This window comes from Miniopterus schreibersii (assembly GCF_964146895.1).
Source record: "Miniopterus schreibersii genome assembly, chromosome: 9".
In the NCBI taxonomy this organism is placed as follows: Eukaryota; Metazoa; Chordata; class Mammalia; order Chiroptera; family Miniopteridae; genus Miniopterus; species Miniopterus schreibersii.
The window spans coordinates 46,253,898-46,272,807 of record NC_138118.1 but is presented as its reverse complement, the minus strand read 5'-3'; the positions used below and the strand labels follow the sequence as shown (position 1 = coordinate 46,272,807).

The 18,910-nt window shown below is 37.8% G+C and overlaps 1 protein-coding gene across 1 annotated transcript in view; it reads right to left on the bottom strand.

Annotated features, from left to right (window-relative positions):
- The window catches only part of FBXL13 (F-box and leucine rich repeat protein 13), a 255,419-nt gene that overhangs the window by 57,345 nt on the left and 179,164 nt on the right, over positions 1-18,910 (bottom strand). The window contains exons 13-17 of the mRNA XM_081147178.1: positions 9,739-9,837; positions 9,091-9,208; positions 8,828-8,990; positions 3,830-3,949; positions 2,950-3,076 (exon numbers count right to left, since the gene is read on the bottom strand). Of these exons, the coding sequence (XP_081003304.1) occupies positions 2,950-3,076; positions 3,830-3,949; positions 8,828-8,990; positions 9,091-9,208; positions 9,739-9,837 (627 nt within the window). The remainder of the gene's footprint in view (positions 1-2,949; positions 3,077-3,829; positions 3,950-8,827; positions 8,991-9,090; positions 9,209-9,738; positions 9,838-18,910) is intronic.

Genomic DNA, 18,910 nt, shown 5'->3' with positions numbered 1-18,910 from the left:
TTTCAAAAGGCACAACTGGTCACATTTGGTCTCTGGTAAATATCTGCAGCACTCCAGAGTTTAACTCTCAAATGTTAAGTCTGTAGCCGCATTTACATTTCATCAGACCTACAATCCAGACTTAGTGTTCAGCTGCCCAAGTTGACATCTGGGCTGATTTATTTTAATTTGACTGTTAGAAGTTAGCTTCCACAGCTGTTGTGGTACTGTATTGTCAATCATTTGACTCCTTTTAGATAAGAGTTTTATTGATTTGGAGGGAAAAAACAATAACCTTCAGAAGACTCACTTTTCAATCTCTTAGCAGAAAAAAATTAGCACTCCTCCCCACAGATATGCCTTCACTGCTCTCTCAGATTGTGAATATTCTTTACAAGAAAATGAAAGCAGTGAATGGGACTTGAGGCTATATTTTTAAGTTTTAAATCGTCCTCAGTAGATAAAATTTTAATATATTGTCTTTGAAAACAAAAATGGAGTTTTTCACAAAAGCTAAAAACTAAGAGCATTTAATCCACACTCCCTTCATTCAACAAGGCTTGTGATGAGCTCTGTGGCGGCATTATACTTTAATGTATTTTATAATGTGCTTTGGCCCTCAACTTATTGTTACCCTGTGACCCTTCATACAACAGCTGGGCATTCTATTTGTATGTGTCAAGGAAGGATTTTTACAGAACACAGGAGGAAAAAAAAAAACCTTTCTCTTTAAACTTTTATGGCCTTTAAGCTTCAAATCCCAAACCCTGAAAGACTTGGGGCATAACATTTTTTAAAACCATGCAATCAGTTGGAACATTTTTTCCACCCACAGATTAGATATGGAATCTATGCCAAGAGCAAAGATGACAAGCAAAGAAGAGAGGAGGGGAAAAGAGCAAAGGTGGAAGGAGAAGATAAGGGAGAAGGGGGAGGGAGAGGAAAGGAAGGGAGGGAAAAAGAGGGGAAGGGAGAATCAGAGGGAAGCAGAGGAATGACATGCTGGAGGACCCTCATAGATCTACTCTTGACTTCCCTGGACTCAGCTGGAGAAAAAGTAGAAATCTCCTGATAGAATCGGGGTTCTAAGTAAATGGGGACCAATGCCACCTTCCCTGGTAGGGTTGTGAAAAGCAACAAGGCATCTGGGTTTTCCTGTGCTCATCATGTATCAGCTAAGATCTAATGAGGAAAACAGAAACAACTCTATTTAAGACTGAGGAAATTTAATTGGGACAAGGAATTGCTACATAGGTGGTAGAGAAATGGAGAAGTCAAAGGGATGATGACACAGCCTAGAGATTAGCAGCAGCAGGAAGCCACTACTGACTCTGTGCTGGAAGGACAATGGGAAAAGATGGTGTTATTGGAGCCCAGGGGCCAGGGTTACCCAGGGAAGCTGGAACCACAGGAGGCCTGACTAGACAGGCGATCATAAAGGAAATGTAGCTGCTAATGATGATGCAAAAAAGGTGGAAGAAAATCCTGGTCTCTTCCTTCTTCCCACCTTCAGTTGCTCACAGGTGCCTCATAAGCACCAAACCCAACTGTAATCTAGCTAACATGAGTCAGCCACTCTGCAGCAGAGTGAGAAATGGGTGAGGCACGGGTCTGAGGGCAAATACACCCTGAGAGCAGGAAAATGTCTCCAGTAGATGTCTAGGACTATGGACCTAAGACAGCCTCACAGAGTCCCCATGGCCCAGCATGACCTAGAGGAGACCAGAGGAAGGCACATATGACAAGGGAGCCTGAGAATTGAAGGAGCCTTGATGTGGGACAAGGAGGACACATAAGGATCTACCTAGACAGGAAACCAAAGACTAAATGGGCCCTCAGAGATTTCAGTGGATTCCAGCTTGTACAGAAGTCAACATTGAGAAGATAATACTTGGCTCCACCATAATGAATTAGCTATGTATAACTGTTCCCCACCCCCACTCTCACACCACTTGATATTCCAAGGAAGGGGAGAAGAGACCATATAGCAGAATGGAGGCTGAATCTAAATTCACCATTAAACAAAAAAAGAAAGAACCTAAACCAATGAACAGACATAGTACTTCATCTAAAAGAGCCAACTGAGTGGTGGGGAAGGATGGACATATAACATAGACATCAGTAATGCAGTGAGAAACAGGTCATGTTAAAGGATGCACTGGGGCTAGAGATGCATATAGAGAAGTTCCTGTACTTGTAAGGTACGGCTTCTCAGAGAAGGCATCACAGACAGGTGACGTTTGGTGAAGTTAAGGGATTAATGGGGATTTAGCAAGCAGATGGAGGGGAGAGCCTCCCCTCTGTTGTCTTCCTATATCCCTCTTAATGCCCTGATTTTCAAGAGAAGCTAGTACATTAGTTATCTAACTATAGCCCATTAAAGTCTTTCAGCATCATGCCAAATCTCTCCAGATTTATCATCCATTTGATAGTAAGTGAGGCAGTGCTGAAGTGCCAGGATGGATGTGACCTTAGTTTCAACTCTAATGAGTAGCATCAGCAGCTTGCCGGAAATGAGATCCTTAAAATGTATTCTCTTGTAAATTTGATGAGGCCATTTTTAGACTTCAGTTTTGAACTAGACTGAGATCTCAAGGCACTCAGGTAGCCTTATAGAATATGTGATCCACAAGAAAAATATACATAAGCCATCTAAAATATATTATTTCCACATTGATCAACTTCTATTATGCAACAAATTTCAGATCTGTCATGTAACGCTCTGATCTGCCAGGACTCTCCTCACAATACTGCTTTTTGCCATTTTTTTAAACAGAGAAACAAGACCATGATTTACAAGTAACCTCATCTATCACTATTCCAGAAACAATATTCCTAAACTTGCCTTTTGTAACCTAATAATTTAAGAAATAAAAATAATTGTTGTTCTCTCCATTGTTTATAAAATGGAAAATTATTATATTACAGAAAACAATAAAAGTTATTGAACTGTTTTGAACATTTTTTTACCTCATTAGAGATATCTGTTCCAGAGAGATCTAATGATATCAAGGAGAAGATGTTTACGATATATTCAATTCCTAAGTCAGTCAAATATTCACAATTTCGTAAATTCAAGTAGTTTAAGTTAGGGCAGCTGAAAGAAAGCAGCATGAAAAATTAATTTTAGTTTTTAAGTACACTGTCAGTAACAATTTCTTCACATAAAACTATCTGGGAAAGCAAATGGTATTGAAGCAAGGATTTCACTTTTCTCAACAAAAAGTAAGTTTAAAAGTGGAAAATAATTTGGCATTACAAAGTTGGATGAAAATGAGGTGAATTATTACATAAGACATTCTTTCTCTTATTTCGTTTCATATTGCAACTTCCAATAAGAAAAATATATCATATACATATCATGTAAGTAACACATGATAAATGACCACTAAAAGTTCCAGGTTAAATGTCTTACTTATTCCATATGAGTTTGCTACAGGAATTAGGTTTGATCCTTGTGTACACAAGACCTCTAACAAGTAAGGAGAATCAAGAATAAATCTACAGCTAGAACATCCCTTAGGAAATGCTTGAGTAAAGGTTTACATCAAGATAATATCCTTGAAAAGTACAGGGAAGTCACTCATGCCTAGATAGTCATAACTTCATGAATGACTCCATTTCAAACTTTCTCTAAGATGAAATTAACAAGAAACATCTCAAATACAATCAAAAGATTAGTTTACTATATGACTCCAATGTCTGTTCTTTGATTTCATTGAGTATTAGACCAGCTTTTGGGCATCACTGATGGTTTCCAAATGACTTTGAAGGTCTATCTCTGATCTCTCCTATTAGCAAGTATACAATTACTAATGATACACTGTAAAGTATTATTGTTTTATCATACCAGTCTGATAGTTTCATAATAGAGGCATCACCCAGTTGGATGCAGTTACTTAAATTTAGCTCTCTCATCCTTGTGCTCGCAGGACCATCAAGAAATTGCTTTAGTCCCACATCACCAATTCTGTAGGAAAGAGTAAAAAAAGCTTTACATGTGATTTTTTTATATTTAAGATATAGAATGCTATTTAATTAGTAGTTACTACACCCATATATTCCAAAATAGCAAGATAATATCTTTATACTGGTATTTTGTCAACATTTTAAAACCAGACTTGATTATATGGCTTTTGGTTTAAATTTTTTTTAAGTATAAATGATAGTAATGGGAGAAGTTTTAATAAAAATGCTATTCCTGTTCATTTGTTCACTTAAGTGGCATTACTATAATTATTAAGAAAACAGATAGTCCTTAGGTTTCTTTCCCTTGGGTTAAAATGTGATCAAGTTAAGCAGTCTCTGATGCAATTTCTTGCAAAATAAAAAGACCAAAACTATGAGACTAACAATCACACTACTGCCAGAATCTTGGAGGAATTTCCACTAAATACAAGGTCAATTTAGTTGGACTGGGAACCCAATAAGTGACCTATGGATACTTTCCTTCTGAAGCAGAGAAAACCTGGAAGAAGACCTTGACCTCAGTCTTCCCACATTCCCTAATCAGAGAAAGCTGTGTGTCATGACCATCCCTAAGGGTGTATCCTGCTTTATAAATGGTTGGAGGTCTATTTGGCCCATTAGTTCCCTGTTTTCTAATGGGACCTTTATTTCTAACTCCTTTTGGGGACCGCCAATTCCTTTTTAAAAAGTATTTCCAGGAGAGAGGCGAGATGGCTGCAGTCTAGGGAAGTTCCGTCCACTCGCTCCCAGCACCAGACCGGAATTGTGGCTAAACTGAACATCTGAAATGAAAACCCAGCTGAAAAATAGCTGATCTGAAATACTGTGAAGCGGGTAGTGCAGAGAGGGGACGGAAGAAGCGGGCGGGGAGCCAACTATCCTGCAGCTGGAGGACCGCGGGAGGGCGCAGCGGTGCAGCCCCGCCCCCTGGGAGCGTGGGTCTCAGCCCCACGCAGGTATCCCCAAAGCAGAGCAACAGAGAAGGGGAGGGGAGCCCGTGTTGCACCGCACAGTGGGAATCGGTGGTGATTTGGCCCACCTGGGAGACTCAGGCCACGCTACCTCCGGCAAACACCAGGGCTTGGCTGCAACACCAGCCGGGAAGCTGGCCCCATCGGTGTCTGCGGAGAGCACACAGCAGAACTCTGGACCGGCCGAGGGCGCAGAGTGGTTCACCCAGCAGTGAATCTGAGGGTCTGATTATTCTCCGAAAGAACTTTTGGCAGACAGCAGGTCCCTGGTAAAGAGGTGCCATCCTCCCCACCTCGAGCAAAGAGGAGGCACCCCCCCACACCTGTGCAATGGCTGCGGGCTGGAAATCCGCACCCCTGGGCTGGGCCTAGCAGTGAGGGGGATCTCTGACATCTGGCCTGGTAGGAGCCTGGGCACAGCACTGTCCACCGAAAGCCAGCCCTGCTGAAAGATTAGAGAGCCAAGTGGGGCAGGGTTTTGCTGTGTGCTTTTTTAAAATTTCAGTTATTTTTTATCCCTTTCTGCTTAGGGTGGCAACAAGAGGGTGCCAGTGACCCAGTATTAATAAGATTAATAGGTTAATATTTATTGATTAAAGGTACCACCCCCAGTAAAGATAATATGATTGGGTATAGAATCTTGGGATCATATTATTCCGCCCTTGAAACTGTGTAGAGTGAAATGGTATAATGATGTAGTGATAAAAAAGTATGTGTGTCTGTATGTGCGTGTGTTATCAAATATAATCAAGACTGGCCTTGTTTTCTCCTCTACAACAGAATTACCAAATGCATGTATAATATAAAAATATAAAGAAAAATAATATAAATATCCATTATAAATATATTTTCTGTTACAGAGGAGAAATCTAAGACCAGTCTGATTTTTTTTTTTTTTGGTAATTTTAGTTATGAACTTTTATGCAACATATAACATAGCATAAATACAAAATAAAACAAAAATAATTAGAAATCAAAAGGAATGTAATTAAGATACAATTTTGTGGTAAACTCAGCTTTTGACAAACATAAAGGGACACAAAAATTTGAATAATATAATTAATGTAACTTAAGTTCCACAGAATATTTTATAATATTAAAATGCTAAACAAGACAACCATCATCTTCCCCAGTACACTTAGCCCTAAGTAAAAAGCTCTTAATTCCAAAAGACAGAAATTATGCAGGTCATAATTTTGTACATGAGGTCATAAAACTAAAAATTAAGAATACAATGACAATTAGATATAAACTACTTGGAAATTTGAATACATTCGTAATAACTAATTATTGGATAAAGATAAAATCATATAAGTATTATAAAACTACATATTTTTCCAAAATTAATTTATATATGTAACACAATTTCAATTAATATCTCAATAGAATTTTTTCTGAAATATGACAAAATTATTCTAAAGTTTACTCAGAAGAATAAACTGGCAAAAATATTTAATTTAAAAGAAGACTACTGATGAGAGTCTCATCCTATTAGATATTAAAACATTATAAAACAATAATAATAACTATAATAATAGATAACAGTTATTCAGTGCTTATTATGTGCCGGACACTTTTCTAAGCACATTACATTAATTATGTGATCCTCATAGCAGTCCTATGTCTATACTTGGATTTTCCCCATTTAACAAATAAAATACCATGCAAAATTAGGTAGAAGACAGATAAATGAGTGGAACAGAAAAGATAGCCTGAAAACAGATACACACACATGTATGTATGTGTATGTATGCATTATGGGTATGTATGTGTACTTATATGTATATATAAATCTATATTATAATCCAGGAGGAATCAAAGGTGAAAAGAAAAGGATTATTTGGGTAATTGTCCAAGTTAATTGGTTAATGCAGTTAGTCTCAAACCTGGCTGTGCAGCAAAAGCATCTATTTTTTTTGTGTTGTGGTTTTTTTAAATACACAAGCTGGGGTTGTATCCCTAGTCAGATTCAATAGCTCTGGGGTAGGGCTCTGGATGTAGTGCTATTCAGCTCCTCAGGTGATTCTGATGCCCTGGAATTTTTACTTTAAATCATATATGTATTTTAATGTATCTTTTTGTTTCTGATTCCTAATTGCATTGTAGTGAGAGGATATAGTTTGATACCAATAATTTAAAAGTTGTAGGAACTTGCTTTAAAACTTCACAGTTGGTCCATTTTTTTAAATGTTTTTGTTGATCTCAGAGAGTGGAAGGGAGAGGCAGAGAGAGAGAAACATCAACAATGAGAGAGTCATTGATCAGCTGCCTCCTGCATGCCCTCTGCTGGGGATTGAGCCCACAACCCAGGCATGTGCCCTGACCGGGAATCGAACCTTGCTCTCCTGGATCCTAGGTCGATGCTCAACTGCTGAGCCATGCCCACTAGGCTACAGTCCATTTTTAAAGGATTAATGTGTGGTTGAGAAAATTTATATTTTTTTACTCTCAAGCTTATTGTTTTAGGTGTATCTTTTGTAAATGAATTTTAAAAATCTAATCTGAAACTCTGATACTAAGCCTTCTCTGTCTTTTCATCCTATGTTATACTCTTTCATCTTTTTTTTCCTCTGCTGTCATGTGAGTGGCTATCTTCCAGCTCCATACTTCTCTGCTCAGTGAATTCTAATCTTCTGATTAGCAATCCACTGAGTTTCTTTATTTCAATAACTATATTATATTTTTATTTCTAAAAGTTGTTTTTTTCTACAAATAAATCTAGTTATTTTTACATTTTGTTGCCTGCTTGTATTTCTGATTCCATTATTTATTTCTTCAAATATATCATGCATAGTTACTTAATATTCTACATCTGATAATTCTAATATATGAATTATTTGAAGATCAAATATATTTTGCTGTGTCTGGTGACTCCTCATGGTGACTCATATCTTTGTACATTTGATGATCTCTAATTGTGAACACCTATTTATTTGATCTTAATCTATGGGAATCTGAAGGCCTAAATAGAAGATGCTTTCCTACAGAGAAGCATTGAGCTAACTTCTTCCATAAGCCTGGGTGCTACCTACCTGAGACCAATTCATCCCCCTTGACTGAGACTGGAAGGTCTGCTTCCAAGCTCACTCACATGGCTATTGGCAGGACACCTGAGTTCGTTGCTGCCCATTGACGGGAGGGGGGGGGGGGCTAATTTCCTAATCCATGTTTTTCCCATTTCGAATTCTATGTTACCTCCTTCCCAGACACATGGTGCTTCCCCATCTTAATAGATAACATGGCTTAAGATTTTGTGTAGCTTAGCTTCTTACTCTGACTCATCTTATGTTTTCCCAAATATTAGCCAACTTCATAGGATCAAATGCTATTTTGTTATCCTTTGGCCCTATAATATTACAAGAAACTTACATAGGCAAGAAGCTAAGATATTCACTGGTGAAGAGATTTCAGTAACAATTTGATCCTTGCCCAACTGAGGATACTGGGATAGAAGCCCAACAGTAGCCCAGATAAAGAAAGGGTTTTAGTAAGAACTCACCATCTGTCCATCTGTTAGCAAATTGACACAGCGGAAAAATCTAACCAGTACCCAAGACTGGTTCCCCATAAGCAAGTCCGAAAGTCCATTTGGGAAAAGACCTGATAATCGAACTAGCTGTGAGAACACTAGCTAGGAAAGATAGCCCATAAGTGTTTCTGTGAATTCATTTAATCTTAGAAGGGCCCGAATTTCCACTTATCCTGAGCTTTCCCTGAGAATCTCCCTGCACCTTATATAACCAGTCGGGGTTGGGTGCCCCTCCTTTGTGTTACCACAGCCTCTACACTTACCTCCACTTGAACTCCTGACTTTCATGTTTACTCAACTACCAACGAGCTATTTAAGGGGAGCTGGCACATTCCAGATTTTCAATGTTTCTTGAATATATTACTAAATGATTCATTACCTTACACAATTTGCCAAATTCAACACACTAAGTTGCTTCAAAGGTGAGAGTGACTTGAGGCTACCATCTGTTATTCCCTTGCAGTTCACCATGTAAATGTGACTAATGTTTGGATAATGCTTGTCTATAAACTTGAAGCATGCATCAGTAATCCTTTTATTTCCTGTTTAAAAACAAACACAAAAAAACAGAAGAAAAGACAAGTATTTAAATTGCCACAAGAGGAAAAGTTAATGTTGAACCACATTTTTAATATCACAGACCTTCAAATCGTATCTTGCTGAGGTTACAAGCAGAAAGAGCTTTGAAAGCAAGATCGGAGATATGTGGCGCACCAATGAAAACCACTGATGTAATACGATGACATTTTTCAACTAAAGCCTTTAGAAGAAAAAAGATGGTTAAATTAACCACAATACAAGGTTAGCAAAGTAATGAGATCATTTTTTCTCTCAATATTTTCAGAAATAGACACATAAACTATTAAATTTTCATTTTTTCAAAGAAAACAGGACTTTTTTCAATATATTTTAGCATATTTACATTAGAATAATGCAGAGGAATCAGAATTAAATCATGTTATGAAACTATGGGAAAATATGGAAAAATAGAATGCTGAAAAAATCACTACATTTAGAAGCTTCACATGTAGAACTAAACTTAAAATTTATGCTTAGGCTATAATATCACTGAAACAAAAATATCCTACCTGTGAAACAAAGTTTCTTAGGGTATTTAAGGAGTCAAATGTTTAAATGTGTGTGGGGGTAAATTTTAAATGATTTCCTTACTATATATATAAAAAAAAAACTAATATGAAAAGGCCATTCATATTTTTCAGCGGTTCAAGTCACTAGAAAATGTGCCCATCTAATAGGACTGAGAAGAAAATGTACTTTCCAACAACTTACTTTTAAACAGCTGTCTGTCAGAGTTGGCATATCATTGATGGTCAGATGCATGATTCCAGTGCAGCTGCTTGCAATGTTCCTGAAGCCTTGGACTGAAATCTGAATTGTACAGAGTAGGTAGAAATAATGGGAGAACCCATTAGCATAAAATTTAATAAAACCCTCTGGTAGTAATTACCAAAGGTATATCATGATTTTGCTACTGTGTTTTAAAATGGAAACCAGAGCTAGCCATTATGGCTCAGTTGGTTAGGCATTGCGTGCAAAAGGTTGCCGGTTCAATTCCCGTTCAGGGCACATGCCTGGTTTCCACCTCAATCTCCAGTGTGGGGGGCAGCCAATTAATGTGTCATTCTCACATTGATGTTTCTCTCACTCTCTCCCTTTCTCTTCCTCTCTTCTCTAAAAATCAATTTAAAAATTTTTTAAAACTTTTTATTTTTAAAATAGGGCAAACAAAATGTGGCAGAATAGAGGTAAAGAATCTAGTCTTGATTTCTTTCTTTACTATTTAATATTTTACATGTATATATTGTGAAATGATCATCACAAGTCTAGCTAACATATTAATTATCTGAGGTAAAATTCACATAACATAAAATTAATCACTTAAGCCATTTAACCATTAATAATTTTGTGCAAGCACAACCTCTAACTAGTTCCAAAACATAGTATCACCCTAAAACAGCAATTTTCAACCTTTTTCATCTCATGGCACACATAAATTAATTACTAAAATTCTATGGCACACCAAAAACTATTTTTTGCCAATGTGATGAAAAAAATAGGTATAATTTTGATTCATTCACACCAGATGGCTATTGTTGTGTTGGCTGTTGTCATTTTTTTATTTGACAATCTAAGGGAAAAGAGGTCAGTGCCCTAACTAAATAGTCAGGTATTGTATGTTTTAGAAATTTGTGCAACATACCGGTAGAAAATCACTGCCCTAAAAGAAAATCCTTTACCTATTCAGTTGCTTCCCATTCTTGCCTTCTCCCAGTCCCTGGTAAACATTAACCTGTGTTCTGTCTCTATGAATTTGCCTATTCTAAATATTTTCTATAGGTGGAATTATATAACATGTGGCCTTTTATGTCTAGTTTCTTTCACTTAGCATATTTTTGAGGTTAATCCATTATGTAGCATGTATCTATCTTACTTGTTTTTATGGCTGAATAATATATTCTATTGTATGGATATACCACATTTGTTTATACATTCACCTGCTAATGAATATTTGGATTGTTTCCATCTTTGGGGTACTTTATATGGTGCTGCTATAAATGTGCGTGTACATCTATTTGTTTGAGTGCAAGTTTTGACTTCTTTTGGTTATATATCTAGGAGTGGAATTACTGGGTTATATGGTAATTCTATGTTTAACTTTTTAAAGAACCACCAAGGTGATTTCTAAGGTGCCTGCACCATTTTACATTCCCAGCAGCAATCTATGGGGATTCCAATTTCTCTATATCTTTGCCGATACTTGTTTTCCATATTTTTCTTTTTCATTTTTTAAATTTCCTGATGGGTTTGAAGTAGTATCTCATTGTGATTTTTATTTTCATCTCCCTAATTACTGATAGTGAGCATGTTTTAGTCATTTGTATATCTTTTTTGGTGGAATGTCTATTCAAGTCATTTGCCTATTTGAAATTAGATTGTCTTTTTGTTGTTGAGTTGTAAGAGTTCCATATATATTCTGGATACTAGACCCTTAGATACATAACTTGAAAATATTTTTCCCATTGTCAAGTTTTTAAATAATATCTTTTGCCATACTACCCAAAGCAATCTATAAATTCAATGCAATTCCTATCAAAATACCAACAAACACTCCAAAATTTCACAGACGTAGAACAAACACTCCAAAAATTTATATGGAATCAAAAAAGAACCGGAATAGCCATGGAATGCTTGAGAAAGAAGAACAAAGTTAGAGGGATCACAATACCAGATATCAAGTTACACTACAAAGCCACTGTAATCAAAACAGCATGGTACTGGCACAAGAACAGGCATATAGATCAATCAAACAGAAAAGAGAACCCAGAAATCAACCCAAGCCTTTACTCTCAATTACTATTTGACAAAGGATACAAGAGCATACAATGGAATAAAGACAGTCTTTTCAATAAATGATGCTGGGAAAATTGGACAGTACATGCAAAAAAATGAAACTAGACCACCAGCTCACACCATACACAAGAATAAACTCAAAATGGATAAAAGAATTAAATGTAAGTCATGAAACCATAAAAATCCAGAAGAAACCATAGGCAGCAAAATCTCAGACATCTCTCATAGCATTATGTTTGCTAATACATCTCCTAGGGCAAGGGAAACAAAGAAGAAAATAAACAAGTGGGACTACATCAAAATAAAAAGCTTCTGCACAGCAAAAGAAATCATCAACAAAATGAAAAGGTGAAAAGGGAGCCCATTGTATAAAAGAACATATTTTCCAATGATACATCTGATAAGCGATTAATTTCAAAAATATATAAGGAACTCATACAACTTAAGAAAAAGAAGATAAACAATCCAATTAAAAAATGGGCAAAGGACCTAAATAGACACTTCTCCAACAAGGACATACAGATGACCAAGAGACATATGAAAAATTGCTCAAAGTCACTAATCATCAGAGAGATGCAAATTAAAACCACAATGAGGTATCACTTCACACCTGTCAGAATGGCTCCCATCAACAAGTCAACAAACTACAAATGCTGACAAGGATGTGGAGAAAAGGGCACCCTAGTACGCTGCTGGTGGGAATGCAGACTGGTGTGGCCACTATGGAAAACAATATGGAGTTTCCTCAAAAAATTAAAAATGGAACTTCCATTTGACCCAGTGATCCCACTTCTAGGAATATATCCTAAGAAACCAGAAACACCAGTTAGAAAGAATATATGCACTCCTATGTTCATAGCAGCACAATTTACAATAGCTAAGATCTGGAAACAGCCCAAGTGTCCATCAGATGAGTGGATAAAAAAGCTGTAGGACATTTACACCATGGAGTACTATGCAGTTGTAAAAAAGAAGGATCTAGTACCATTTGGGACAGTATGGACAGAACTGGAGAGTATTATGCTAAGTGAAATAAAACAGTAAGAGAACGACAAGTATCACATGATCTCACTCATATGTGGAATCTAATGAACAGAATAAACTGATGAACAAAATAGATACAAAGAAACAAAATTAATAAATAAATAATAAATAAATAATAAAATCCTATTATTATAGCATAGTAAAAGCTAGTAAAATTCCAAGACAAGAGGACTAAGAAAAGTTAGTTAACAGCAGTCTGCAGCCACCTAGCAAATCCTATCTTCCCTAAACCAAGGATATTTGACAGTAAATGGTTTTCATTTCTCCTCCCCAGCCAGAGAGTAGATAGCTTAAATCACTCTATTCATGGAGACAGATAACAGAAATACAATTAGTGCTATTTGCCAACCATACCCAAGGACAAATGAAGTTAAGATAATAAACCTCATTTTGGTACATCAGCATAAAGTTGATGAATACTCAGCCCCTGGCCCCTGGTACCTTCCCTAAATGCCCAGCCTTTAAAACCACTGAAAATGAAGGTCCCAATGTGCCCCCCACCCAAGGGAGCATGCCAGTGCAATCTCCTTCCCCCTTCTTCCTTCTGAAGGAACCCCACTAGACTTGCAACCAGAGGAGCAATGGGCAGAGGCAGCTCAGTTCCAGGGTGCTCTCCCTCCAAAGAGCAGGCCTGTGCTATTCCCTTCCCTTTCTCCTTCACCCACAGGCATGTGTCCCCTAATGTGTAAGGGACCCCATGAGACTTGAAACCAGGGGAGCAATGGGCGGCAGCAGCAGCTCGTCCTGGGCTAGCCGCCTGAACCTGTTTCCAAGGCCCCCTTCTCTCTCTGACTTCTCAGTACCCAAAGCAGCCCAGCCTAGGCTTTCCTGTTCCTTCTTCTATGCCCTTCTTTGTTCCATTGTCTTAAATATATTTTTGCTGCAGTCAATAAATTCTTGCTTTCTTCTCTACACTTTGTCTCTTGATTGAAATCTTTCCCTCAAGAAGACAAGAACCGAGGTCTTGTCTCCCCATCTCCCTGGTAATACTCTGATATACAAGTTTTTAATTTTAATGAAGTCTAATTTATCTATTTTTGTTGTTGTTGCTCATGCTTTTGGTGTTCTAGCTAAGAATCCATTGCCAAATCCAAGGCCATGAAGATTTACCCCCAGTGTTTTGTTCTGTTTTATCATTTTAGCTCTTATATTTAAATCATTGGTCCACTTTGAGTTAATTTTTATATATGGTGTGAGGTAGGGTCCAACTTTGTTTATTTTTTGTATGCAGAATCCAGTCGCTCAGCACCAATTGTTGAAGAGAGTATTCTTTCCCCTATTGAGTGGTCCTGGCATCCTTGTCAAAAATCAATTGGCCATAAAAGTATAGGCTTATTTCTGTGTATGTCTGTCCTTATGCTAGTACCACACTCTTTTGATTGCTGTAGTTTTGTAGTGCTGACTTCTTTCTTTCAACTATCATCATCCATATTAATGGAAGCAGCAGTGGTAGAGTGCGCCCAAAATAATGACTGATTGAAAGATAAAATATATTTGCCTATGATGAATTACCTTAAAAAAATTTGTTATTTAGGCTTTATTTCCGATGACAAATGAGCATGGATGGGAAATCAGATGACGTTCGGATTCAGTAATGGGAAACTGAGCCTCTACACAGGAACAGACAGCAGAGGCAACAGCCCTGCTGTGTCATCTTCATAACCTGACAGGGAGAATGAGGAGCAGCAGCTACCATGAACCCCTTGGGAGACCTTGGAGACGCATGTGCACCATCTCTCACTAAAGGTGATTTCCAAGTTTCTGTCATCAGAGCCTCCACATTTTTGAAAAGGATTAGTCAAGAGTTAGGGAACTGAGTACCACAACTGCACAACAACTACAGCTCATCTCAAATGCTACTTCCTCAGGAAGTGTCCCTGACCCTTAGATTAGGCTGGGTTATTGTCATACACTTACAGTACCAATTATCATAACTATAATTAAATTAATTTTACAATTAGTTATTGAACTAAACCCCTATACCCCAGCTCCCAGCAGAGTGCCTATAGTACTAACTGAATAAATGATCAAATAATATTATTACATAATAAATGGAGGACCGTATGAATGAATGAGATCCATGTGTTTGGGTAGGTTCTGCTGCCCCGCAGACACTGACAATGTGAACACCTAGCCTAAGATGAGGGGAAGCCCTTTAAAACAGGGGGATGAGCACGCAAACGTGAGTTGCTGTAGAAACCAAGCTCTCAGGTGGGAATATATTTTTTGCTGTGATCTGAATGTTTGTGCCCCCCACCAAAAAAATGTATATGTTGAAATCCAAAACCCCCAAGATAATGTTATTAAGAGATGGGTCCTTTGGGAGATAATTTTGAGTTCTGCCTTCATGAATGGGAATAGTATCCTTATAAAAGAGGCCCCAGTAAGATCACTCACTATAACCCACTTTGTAAGGCTACAGAGAAAAATTGCTATCTAGGAACCAAGAAGTAGACCCTCACCAGACACTGAATTGTCCGGCACCATGATCTTGCACTTTCCAGCCTCCAGAACTGTGAGAAATAAATGTCTGTTGTTTATAAGCTACCCAGTCTCCTGGTATTTTGTTATAACAGCATGAATAGACCAAGATACTTGGACAATTTTTTCTAAACAGCTTTTGGGAACTATGTTTCTAAAGTCTGAACAATGTATCTATTTGGCCCTGGAATTTCTTTGACAAAATTATCTTAAGGATATAATGCTACACACAGAGATTTATATATAAGGATGTTCATTGCAAAATTCCCTAAAATTGAAAAAAAATGATACCAAACAAAAATTCCAATAACTAGAAATGGGTTAACTAAGCTGTGACAACTCCTATGATGGAATATAATAGTTGCTACAATTATGTTTTAGGAGAATAACTGAGACCATAATATAGTTTAAAAGAAAAAGTTGGTTATAGGAATCCATGCTACTCAAAGTGTGGGTTATAGACCAGCAGCATGGGCATTACCTAGGAGGTTATTAGAAATGCAGAATGTCAATCCACCACCTACTGACCCAGAGGCTGCACTTGAACAAGATTTCCAGGTGATGAACATTACACATGCCCATTATAGTCTGAGAAGCGCTAATCCAGAGGAAATGAGTGAGCAAAACAATGGTGGCAAGTGTATTAGCTATGGTTCTCCAGAAAAACAGAGCAAATTGAATTTATAGCTAGATAGAGAGAGTCATTTTAAGGAATCAACTCATGTGATTGTGGGTGCTGGCAAGTCCAAAATCTATAGAGCGGATGACAGACTAGAAATTCAGGGAAGAATTGATGTTGCAGTCTTGAGTCTGAAATCTGCAGCCTGGAACTCAGGCACAGCTTGTTTCAATATTGAAGTAGAATTGCTTCTTCTTTGGGTAGCCTCAGTCTTTTTTCTTAAGCCCTTCAACTTTTTGGATTAGGCCTACCCACATTACTGAGAGTAGTCTGATTTACTCAAAGTCTACAGGCTTAAACACTTATCACATCTGAAAAAACACTTTTGTGACAACATCTACACAGGTGTTTGACCAAACAACTGGGCACCATAGCCTAGCCAAGTTGACACATAAAATTCACCACCATAGCAGGAAATGTTAACAGAGATTACCTCTAAAATGTGGATAGTTTCTGTATTTTTCAAACTTTCTACAATAACCACGTAATATCAGGAAGAAAAGAAAACAACAACAGAGATGAGCATCTTTTGGGGAGACAGCATAAGGAAGTCCTTAGGCAGTTTTTGAGTCATCTCTTGCTGTGGACTTCTCCTCGCAGGGAAATATTAAGCACAGGCTTGGGGAGCTCTGCATTAGCCCTTCTGCTACAGCCCTTGACTCTTCCCTGTGGACATGTCGGACCCTCCTACTTATAACACCATCTTTTCACCTTTGTTTTAAGACTTCTACTCACTGAACACTTGCCCGGCCCTTGGTATTGTGCCCTCAGTGGTTGCACACTGGCAACCTAGAGCTTTTAAACCTGAGCCAGGTCCCCTAACACAAAAGATCTAAATGTTTCTTTCACAATGACAGTAGAGGAAGAAGACCCTAGCGGTAGCATCTTGGTTCTGGTCTAACTGTGGGTATAGTACAGAATACAAGCTTATCTCTGAGATGTTCAGGTTCAGTTCCAGAGCACCACAACAGAGTGAATATCACAATAAAATTAGTCACACAAATTTTTGGTTTCCCAGTGCATATAAAATTGTATTTACACTATACTATAGTCTATTAAGAATACAATAGCATTATGTCTCAAAAATGTACATCTTAATTGTAAAATACTTTATTGCTAAAAAATATTGACCATCACCTGAATATTCTGAGAGGTGTAATATTTTTTGCTAGTGGGGAGTCTTGCCTCAATGCTGATGGCTGCGGACTAATCAGCATGGTGGTTACCAAAGTGTGGGGTGGCTATAGCAATTTCTTAAAATAGGACAATAAAATTTGCTTCATTAATTGACTCCCTTTTATTAATGATTTCTCTGTAGCATGCAGTGCTATTTGATAGAATTTTTATCCACAGTAAAACTTCTTTCAAAACTGTAATCAATGTCTGGCCAGGAGTGGCTCAGCTGTTGAGCGTCGACCCAGCATCCAGGTGATCGGGGTTCGATTCCTGGTCAGGGCACATGCCCAGGTTGCAGGCTCAGTCCCCGGTGGGGAGCATGCAGGAGGTAGCCGATCAATGATTCTCTCATCACTGATGTTTCTATCTCTCTATCTCTCTCCTTTCCTCTCTATGAAATCAATAAAGATATATTAAAAAAACAAACAAACAAAACTGTAATTGATCCTCTCAAACCCCGCCACTGCTTTATCAACTAGGTTTATGTAATATTCTAAATCCTTGGTTGTCATGTCAACAATCTTCACAGCATCTTCACCAGGAGTAGATTCCATCTCAAGAAATCACTTTCTTTACTTATTTATAAGAAGCAACTCCTCATCTATTAAAGCTTTATCATGAGATTGCAGCAATTCACTCACACCTTCAGGCTCCATTTCTTTTCTTTTTTTAAATTTTTTTATATATCTTCATTGATTTCAGAGAGAGGGCAGCAGAGGGAGAGAGAGATAGAAACACCAATGATGAGAGAGTCATTGGGGATGGAGTCCGCAACTCGGGCATGTGCCCTGACCAGGAATCAAACCTCAATCTCCTGGATCCTAGGTTGATGCTCAACTGCTGAGCCATGCCTGGCTGGGCCAGGCTCCATTTCTAATTCTATTTCCACCACATCTGCTGCTATTTTCTCCATTTGAAGTATTGACCCATCTGAGTCATCCATAAGGGTTGGAATCAACATCTTCAAACTCTGGTCAATGTTGGTATTTTACCTCTTCCCATGAATCACAAATGTTCTCAATGGCATCTAGAATGGTGAATCTTTTCAGAAAGCTTTAAATTTACTTTGCCCAGATCCATCAGAGGAATCACCATCTAGGGCAGCTATAGACTTACAAAATGTATTTCTTAAATTTTAAGACTTAAAAGTCAAAATTACTCTTTGATCCATGGGCTGCAGAGTGGATACTGTGTTAACAGGCAGGACAACAACATTAATCTTGTATATCACCAGTGGAGCTCCTTGGTGATCAGGTGCATTGTCAGTGAGCAGTAACATTTGAAAATAAATTTTTTTCTGAGTAGTAAGTCTCAACAGTGGGCTTAAAATATTCAGTAAACCATGTTGTAAACAGATGTACAGTCATCCAGGCTTTGTTGATCCATTTATAGAGCACAGGCAGAACATATTTAGCATAATTCTTAAGTGCCACGGGATTTTTGTAATGGTAAATGATCAATGGCTTTAACTTAAAAGTTATCAGCAGCATTAGCCTTAACATGAGAGTCAGCCTATCCTTTGAATCCTTGAAGCCAGGCAATGACATCTCCTCTCTAACAATGAAAGCCCTAAATGGCATCTTCTTCCAACATAAGGCTGTTTTGTCTGCATTGAAAATCTTTTATTTAGTGTAGCCACCTTCATTCATTATCTTGGCTAAATCTTCTGGATAAGTTGCTGCAGCTTCTTCATCAGCACTCAACTGCTTC